This window comes from Lethenteron reissneri, chromosome 24 (genome assembly GCF_015708825.2).
Source record: "Lethenteron reissneri isolate LAM-NWPU_2019-01 chromosome 24, ASM1570882v1, whole genome shotgun sequence".
NCBI classification, from domain to species: domain Eukaryota; kingdom Metazoa; phylum Chordata; class Hyperoartia; order Petromyzontiformes; family Petromyzontidae; genus Lethenteron; species Lethenteron reissneri.
The window spans coordinates 711847-720853 of record NC_083802.1 but is presented as its reverse complement, the minus strand read 5'-3'; the positions used below and the strand labels follow the sequence as shown (position 1 = coordinate 720853).

General features: G+C 46.2%; 1 protein-coding gene across 3 annotated transcripts in view; it reads left to right on the top strand.

The window, feature by feature from the left end:
- Positions 1-624: 624 nt before the first annotated feature.
- The window catches only part of LOC133346374 (mitogen-activated protein kinase kinase kinase 1-like), a 107560-nt gene continuing 99177 nt past the window's right edge, over positions 625-9007 (top strand). For all 3 annotated transcript variants that reach the window (XM_061557878.1, XM_061557877.1, XM_061557876.1), the window contains exon 1: positions 625-1849. In XM_061557878.1, the coding sequence (XP_061413862.1) occupies positions 966-1849 (884 nt within the window). In that variant the 5' untranslated portion in view covers positions 625-965. The remainder of the gene's footprint in view (positions 1850-9007) is intronic.

Below are 9007 nucleotides of genomic sequence, written 5' to 3'. Positions count from 1 at the left end.
TTACAGCTCATCGGATTCCCCCTCCAGTAGCAGCGTTCAACAAATCTTCGGCTGATTTTGACATTCGACGTTTAACTTTGGCCGAGGCCACGTGCTCCGGTACTTTTTGTCCCCTGTCAATCACCGCGCTCCAAGCCCCTCCCCCTTCGTTCCAAGCTCCTCCCCCTTCGCTATAAGCCCCTCCCCCTTCACTCCAAGCCCCTCCCCCTTCGCTCCAAGCTCCTCCCCCTTCGTTCCAAACCCTCCCCTTCGCTCCAAGCCCCTCCCCCTTCGTTCCAAGCCCCTCCCCCTTCGCTCTAAGCCCCTCCCCCTTCACTCCAAACCCCTCCCCCTTCGCTCCAAGCCCCTCCTTCTTCGCTCCAAGCCCCTTCCCCTTCACTCAAAACCCCTCCCCCTTCGTTCCAAGCCCCTCCTCTTTCGCTCTAAGCCCCTCCCCCAAACCCTTATCGGCCCCGCCCATTATATATAAGCCCCTCCCCCCCGTAGAGTCTCCCGCCACGGGGCTGCGCGAGACGCGTGAGGGGGGGGGGGGGTAGAAGAAGTTCGAGAGGCGAACGCGAGAGGCCACTCAGGGCGACCCCCCCCCCCCCCCCCGCGGGGTTTTCCCGCTTATTCGTGTCGCGGCTTAGAGAGAGAGAGAGGAAGAATAAGAAGGGGAAGGAGGGGGGCGCGGGGTGGGGGGGTTAACTTTTAAAATATAAACTTAATGACGCGACGAATAAAAGCGCCGCGAATTAAACAACAAAAATGTCTCGAAATCGCGGCGCGTGAGGGGAAAATCGGCGAGATTCCGCGGCGGCGGGGAGAGTTTTGCACGATTTAGCCGTGAGGGAGAAGACGTGGCTGGTGGTGGTGGTGGGTGGTGGTTGATGGTGGTGGTGGTTGTTGTTGTTGCTGCAAGTTCGCGGCAATTTTGAACTCGCGGTGTTTGGGCCACTTCGGGTGGAGAGACATGAGATAAGAAGATGGCGGCGGCGGTGGTGGTGGTGGCGAGCGGAGACCGCGGTGGTGGTGGTGGTAGTAGTTGTGGTGGTGGTTGTGGTGGTGGTGGTGGGGGTAGTGGTAGTGGTGGTGTAGGCTGTGGTTGTGGTGGGGGTAGTGGTCGTGGTATAGGCTGTGGTGGTGGTGGTTGTGGTAGTGGTGGTGGTGGTAGTGGTGGTGTAGGCTGTGGTGGTGGTGGCGGTAGTGGTGGTGGTAGTGGTGGTATAGGCTGTGGTGGTGGTGGTGGTAGTGGTAGTGGTGGTGTCGGCTGTGGTGGTGGTAGTGGTGTAGGCTGTGGTGGTAGTGGTGGTGTAGGCTGTAGTGGTGGTAGTGGTGTAGGCTGTGGTGGTGGTAGTGGTATAGGCTGTGGTGGTGGTAGTGGTGTAGGCTGTGGTGGTGGTATAGGCTGTGGTGGTGGTGGTGGCTCTGGTGGTGGTAGTGGTGGTAGTAGTGGTGGCTGTGGTGTAGGCTCTGGTGGTAGTGGTGGCTATGTAGGCTGTGGTAGTGGTGGTGGCTGTGGTGTAGGCTCTGGTGGTAGTGGTGGCTATGTAGGCTGTGGTAGTGGTGGTGGCTGTAGTAGTGGTGGCTGTAGTGGTGGCTGTAGTGGTGGCTATGTAGGCTGTAGTAGTGATGGTGGTGGTATCGTGACAGCGAGAACAACAACATCGCTGCCACTGCCGGCTACGGTTGTCCTTAAAAATGAACTCGACTACGATGACGACGACGATAATGAAGATGCTGATGATGCCGAGGATGAAGATGCTGAGGATGCTGATGATGATCGACGTCTGAGGGCTGCTGCTGCTGTTGCTGCGGAGACTTTGGATCTGAGCGCTGTGGAGAGAGACGCGTTGCCCCACCGCAGCAGGTACCAGTCCGGCGTTGCGAAGATAACGAAAGTTTGGAGTGAATGGAAATATCTTCTTGGTTCTTTCGGTAAAGTCACGTAGAAGGTGAATAATACAATAATAAATTAAAAGTTAGAATTGTATTTTATTGTTTTTTAAGTTTGGAGTGAATGGAAACATCTTCTTGGTTCTTTCGGTAAAGTCACGTAGAAGGGGAATAATACAATAATAAATTAAAAGTTAGAATTGTATTTTATTGTTTTTTAAGTTTGGAGTGAATGGAAACATCTTCTTGGTTCTTTCGGTAAAGTCGCGTAGAAGGGGAATAATACAATAATAAATTAAAAGTTAGAATTGTATTTTATTGTTTTTTAAGTTTGGAGTGAATGGAAACATCTTCTTGGTTCTTTCGGTAAAGTCACGTAGAAGGGGAATAATACAATAATAAATTAAAAGTTAGAATTGTATTTTATTGTTTTTTAAGTTTGGAGTGAATGGAAACATCTTCTTGGTTCTTTCGGTAAAGTCACGTAGAAGGGGAATACTACAATAATAAATTAAAAGTTAGAATTGTATTTTATTGTTTTTTAAGTTTGGAGTGAATGGAAACATCTTCTTGGTTCTTTCGGTAAAGTCGCGTAGAAGGGGAATAATACAACAATAAATTAAAAGTTAGAATTGTATTTTATTGTTTTTTTTAAGTTTGGAGTGAATGGAAACATCTTCTTGGTTCTTTCGGTAAAGTCACGTAGAAGGGGAATAATACAATAATAAATTAAAAGTTAGAATTGTATTTTATTGTTTTTTAAGTTTGGAGTGAATGGAAACATCTTCTTGGTTCTTTCGGTAAAGTCGCGTAGAAGGGGAATAATACAATAATAAATTAAAAGTTAGAATTGTATTTTATTGTTTTTTTAAGTTTGGAGTGAATGGAAACATCTTCTTGGTTCTTTCGGTAAAGTCACGTAGAAGGGGAATAATACAATAATAAATTAAAAGTTAGAATTGTATTTTATTGTTTTTTAAGTTTGGAGTGAATGGAAACATCTTCTTGGTTCTTTCGGTAAAGTCACGTAGAAGGGGAATAATACAATAATAAATTAAAAGTTAGAATTGTATTTTATTGTTTTTTAAGTTTGAAGTGAATGGAAACATCTTCTTGGTTCTTTCGGTAAAGTCACGTAGAAGGGGAATAATACAACAATAAATTTAAAGTTAGAATTGTATTTTATTGTTTTTTAAGTTTGGAGTGAATGGAAACATCTTCTTGGTTCTTTCGGTAAAGTCACGTAGAAGGGGAATAATACAACAATAAATTAAAAGTTAGAATTGTATTTTATTGTTTTTTAAGTTTGGAGTGAATGGAAACATCTTCTTGGTTCTTTCGGTAAAGTCACGTAGACAGGGGAATAATACAATAATAAATTAAAAGTTAGAATTGTATTTTATTGTTTTTTAAGTTTGGAGTGAATGGAAACATCTTCTTGGTTCTTTCGGTAAAGTCACGTAGAAGGGGAATAATACAACAATAAACTAAAAGTTAGAATTGTATTTTATTGTTTTTTAAGTTTGGAGTGAATGGAAACATCTTCTTGGTTCTTTCGGTAAAGTCACGTAGAAGGGGAATAATACAACAATAAATTTAAAGTTAGAATTGTATTTTATTGTTTTTTAAGTTTGGAGTGAATGGAAACATCTTCTTGGTTCTTTCGGTAAAGTCACGTAGAAGGGGAATAATACAACAATAAATTTAAAGTTAGAATTGTATTTTATTGTTTTTTAAGTTTGGAGTGAATGGAAACATCTTCTTGGTTCTTTCGGTAAAGTCACGTAGAAGGGGAATAATACAACAATAAATTAAAAGTTAGAATTGTATTTTATTGTTTTTTAAGTTTGGAGTGAATGGAAACATCTTCTTGGTTCTTTCGGTAAAGTCACGTAGACAGGGGAATAATACAATAATAAATTAAAAGTTAGAATTGTATTTTATTGTTTTTTAAGTTTGGAGTGAATGGAAACATCTTCTTGGTTCTTTCGGTAAAGTCACGTAGAAGGGGAATAATACAACAATAAATTAAAAGTTAGAATTGTATTTTATTGTTTTTTAAGTTTGGAGTGAATGGAAACATCTTCTTGGTTCTTTCGGTAAAGTCACGTAGAAGGGAAATAATAACAATAATAAAAATAAATTAAAAGTGAGAATTGTATTTTATTGTGTTATTTTTATTATGTTATTATTTCCCCTTCTACGTGACTTTACCGAAAGAACCAAGAGGATGAATCCCTGCAGTCACGAAAGCTTTAAATCGAAATTTAAATGGAAGTAGTTGATAATGGCAAAGTTGGGCTGTGGCGATGCAGCTCCCGAGCCTCTGTGCGATTCGGAAGCCGCTAAAGTTTGAAAATCAAAGTGCTTTAAGTTAAATAAAAGTTGCGTTTTATTGTTTTGTGTACGTCAGCGTGTTTTCCGCTGAACTTGCCGCGATTTCAATGTCAAACTTTTAAGTGGTTCACCCCCTCTCCCTGCTGCTCCAATAAGTTAAAATAATAACACGGGAAAGGGTTTCCATCCAGCAGTGAAGCGAACATGGCCAGCGATGCCGATATTGCCACTTTATTATCGTGTATTAGCTCTTGTTTTAATTTCAAATGATTTAAGCGTCGTAATAATAATTTTAATGATAATAATACAATCACGCGAGCCAGTGTTAGTGCAATTTAGAACGTTGGACCCTGGGTGGGATTCATTGAGGAGGGGTCCCCTCTGACACCTGGAGAGAGATGAAGTTGTCTGACCTTAGCGAGGTTTATGATAGAAGTCGTCTGTCTAGTGCTGTTAGCGAGCACCTATTAAGGCCGGCACGGCACACGAGTGGGTGGGTGGCCAGCACCACGCCCGGCCGCCTTTGTCTCCCCAATGACGATGTTTACACTAATTTGAGGCTGAGTCGACCTAGGGGAGGCCTGGGACGGGTTCAGATAATCGTCATTGAGTGTTGTTGGCCGTGAGCTCTAATCGAACTGGGGTCCCCAGGTTCGTAGCGCTAACCGCTGCGCCACCACTCCTCACTACTAATTCGTGTACCGTAGTTGCACACACGCACACACACACACGTGCTTTATCTTAATTTGAATCGGCACTCCCAACGTCACGTGAGATTTGTTTACAGATTAATCAGGCACGTGGTGATTGGTCACGAAATAATTTGTGTTCAGGAGGCAAACTATGTCACATTAGAACTAGAGGGGGGGGGGGGTTGGGGGCGTTCATCCAGCAGTAGACTCATCAAGGCCGATGCTGGTGGTGATGTTATGCTGTGCGGCCGACGTACGTTACGCGTGTAGGGTTTGTGCGTGTGCCTCGTCACCTGCCCTTGTGTTTGGTGTTGTGTTTCGGTGTCGTCTTGCATTGTTTTATGCACCGTGTATGGTGCTGTGTTTACTCTCCCAGTGAGGTGTGCTGATAATGATGATGTTGTCATCACCGCACTCTCCCAGTAAGGGGATTAATGATGTTATTATTGCTCAACTTGCTTACCAAAGAAAGCTACCGCTGACTCTTTTTTCAGGAGGGTCCTGACAAGTTTATCTGGCGCCCCGGTGGCTAGAAGATGTTAACTACCTCGCCTGGTGTACAGGAGGTCGTGGGTTCTATCCCGACCCTGACGCCTGCTGCCCTATATTTGAAGTTTGCGTGTCGCTCTCTCTGTGGTGAGATGTTAACTGCCTCGCCTGGTGTACAGGAGGTCGTGGGTTCTATCCCGACCCTGACGCCTGCTGCCCTATATTTGAAGTTTGCGTGTCGCTCTCTCTGTGGTGAGATGTTAACTACCTCGCCTGGTGTACAGGAGGTCGTGGGTTCTATCCCGACCCTGACGCCTGCTGCCGTATATTTGAAGTTTGCGTGTCGCTCTCTCTGTGGTGAGATGTTAACTACCTCGCCTGGTGTACAGGAGGTCGTGGGTTCTATCCCGACCCTGACGCCTGCTGCTGTATATTTGAAGTTTGCGTGTCTCTCTCTCTGTGGTGAGATGTTAACTACCTCGCCTGGTGTGCAGGAGGTCGTGGGTTCTATCCCGACCCTGACGCCTGGTTTTGTCTATTTGAAGTTTGCGTGTCTCTCTCAATCCCTCCCCGTGGTCGTGTGGGTTTATCTCCGGGTCCTGTGGTTTTGCCTTCCACATTTAGTAACGGGTGGCTAGATTATGTGGAATTATTTTGCTCCTGTGGATTGCCACATGCTGAGCCACTTCGTTGAGCTATCATTTTTTGGCCAGGTCGCTTCTGAAAAATAAGCTAAGGGCTCCGTGGACCTTCCCTAGTAAGATTTTGTAAATTTAGTTTAGTTTTACTTGTACATATTTTAAAAGTGATTAATTTACCTTGCCTATAATTTGCATTCCTTCCTATCTTGTTTTTGTGTTACTTGTTATTGTAACGTTCTGACCCCCGTGCCCCTACTGGGCATCTTCATAGCTCATCGGATTTCCTCCGGCATCGATAAATATTCTGATTCCATACTCTTTGGTTCTTTCGGTATCGTCACGTAGCTAAAAAAAATAAATAAAACAAAAAATCATATCACGACGTTTCGATCGCAACACAAGCGGTCGCCCACTGCTGGATATTTTTTTCCGCCTGAGGACGACCGCTTGTGTTGTGATCGAAACGTCGTGATTTGTTATTTTTTGTTTTATTTTATTTTTCTATCTCCGTGATTTTACCGAAAGAACCAAAGAGTATGGATTCCTGCAGTCACGAAAGCTTCAAATCAAGATATTCTGATTCCAATTATGAGGACGGCGGCGGAGCTTGATCCGCCAGTCACGCGGAACATCGTAATTAAATTAGCGGGACACACTGGAGCGCGAGGCAATTATTTGCACGCACTTAGCGAGTTGTCACACGGGACACACGCAAGCAAGCGCGTGTGCGTGCATGTGACACGCCTCTGAACGCGCTCGTTTGTGTCCTAAAATGCGCACAGCAGACTCTCGATTACCAATGACGGGCAGGATGGCCGCAGATGATTCAAAATCACGGATAATACAAAAATATGACCATTTTCCACGGATGTCCGTGCCGAAAACTAACGATCGACCGATTGACGGTGCGCTCCCACGCAGAAGATTCGGCCAACGAGGCAGACAGCGGAGCCACAGCCAATCAACATCAATCAAACTCTGGCCCACTGTTGTAAAGATATTGCAACTACTGTACTGTAGAGGCGATCGCGTGGATTTTGGATTAACTGGAGCAACACATTTGTTCGGTTTAAGCACCGTGTGACTCGCACCGTGCATTTCCAAAACAATAGCAATGTTGTATAACTGTTTTGAGGTTATTAATTGGGGATAAAGGGAAAATCCACGAGTTATTAATTCATGTCCAAATCTCAGGTGCCACAGTTAATCCACAAATCAGATAAACTGTGCGCGGATAACAGAGAATCTACCGTGTATGCACAAGAAAAGTAAAATTGTGCGGTGGTCAATCTCCCGCGGGAAAATGTGTTATCGGGCTGCTAAGCGTGCGCGGGTGCAAAAATGCGATGGCGCTGTGGAATGCATGCCGACTTAAAAAACTAACAAGCATTCCCCCAGCGTGCATTGTGGAGCTAAACCCCAAATCGCGTGTGTTTTCAGAGGGATTACAAAAAAATGCTGTTATCTTTAAAAACAATTTTTTTTTACTTTACCAGGTAAGGCGCCACTGAGCTGTGCAGTAGCTCTTTTTCAGGAGCGACCTGCCCATCACAGCTCAACAAGGTGGTTTATCATCACGTGGAAATTTACAGCAGACAAATAGTCTAAACGCGTGCTTCGAAGTGTGGAGGGAATAATCGGAGGACCCGGAGATAAAATCCGCGTGACCACGGGGAGAGAGACACGCACACTCCAAATATACAGCAGCAGGCGTCGTCAGGGTCTGGGATCGAACTCGCGAACCTCCTGTATACCAGGAAAGGTAGTTAACACCTCGCCACCATGGTGGCAGGGTTCATTCATCGAAACGCATCTGTGTACATGGGACAGTTCGCTCGTGTGTGCCGTTGTTTTTCTGAAGGCCAGAGAGTGAGCGTATGGAGTCTGGGGCAGCGGGGCGGCATTCGGGCAAGAATTTTACACGCGTGTCATAATCCTTGGCCCGCACCGTACTGTAAAACCCAGCAACGCGTTGCCTCCCAACGTTATCTTTTGCGCGAACCCACGCCTCTAAAAGAGACGCGGCGCGTAATTCACTTCGAGCCGCGCGACCGTTGAGCCCACGAATTCCATACAATAACTCCACCGGTGCCCACCCCAAGTCCCCCCCTCCCCTCCCGTGACCTCCATCCCTCGACTCTGACCCCCTGCGACACGAACCCCCCATCTTGGACACGGTCCTGTAATCTCCTCGACCACACCAAGGTTGTTGTGCGAGCTCGACTATTTGGCCAGTTATACTGGTAGGAACGCACTGGTTCCACCAGCCCACAGGGGATTATTGTGTCCGTCCGTCGTGCAGGGAGGGGCTGGGTGGGGAGGGAGGGGCGGGGAGGGAGGGGCTGGGCGTGGAGGGGCTGGGCTGGGAGGGGTGGGGAGGGGAGGGGCTGGGTGGGGAGGGGCTGGGTGGGGAGGGGCTGGTCACCCCGTGGTGCCCTTATAAAACTCAACGTTTAACCTACTCACGCCGGCTTGTGCCCGCCCTCCCAGTCGGCCATATTTGCGGAATACACCACGCCGCCGTTGACCCTGGCCATTGACCGAGCAAGCCAACGTTCCTACCAGCTCCCTCCGCAGGAATGTGTTACATTTCCGCGTGAAGATGATGATGATAAGCCCACTTCATTGGAGCTATCATTTGCGCGATAGCCATGTCGCTTTTGAAAAAGAGCTCCTATATTGCATCTCTGTGGGCCTTAACTGGTAAAATAAAACTACAGTGGCTTATTGTTTAGAGAGTATTTGGCTGCTATTAACTTACACACGATGATGATAATAATCCCACTTCGTTTAGCTATCATTGGCGTGATAGCCACGTCGCTTCTGAAAAAGAGCTCTATGTACCAGCTTGGTGGGCCCCAACAAATATGTGCCGCCCCTCACACTGATGATGTCTTCTAGAACAGCGCACTACGCGATCATCTGCGACGCCACCGCTCGTTTGTTGGGGGGCGCGTGGTCGGAGAGGGATGA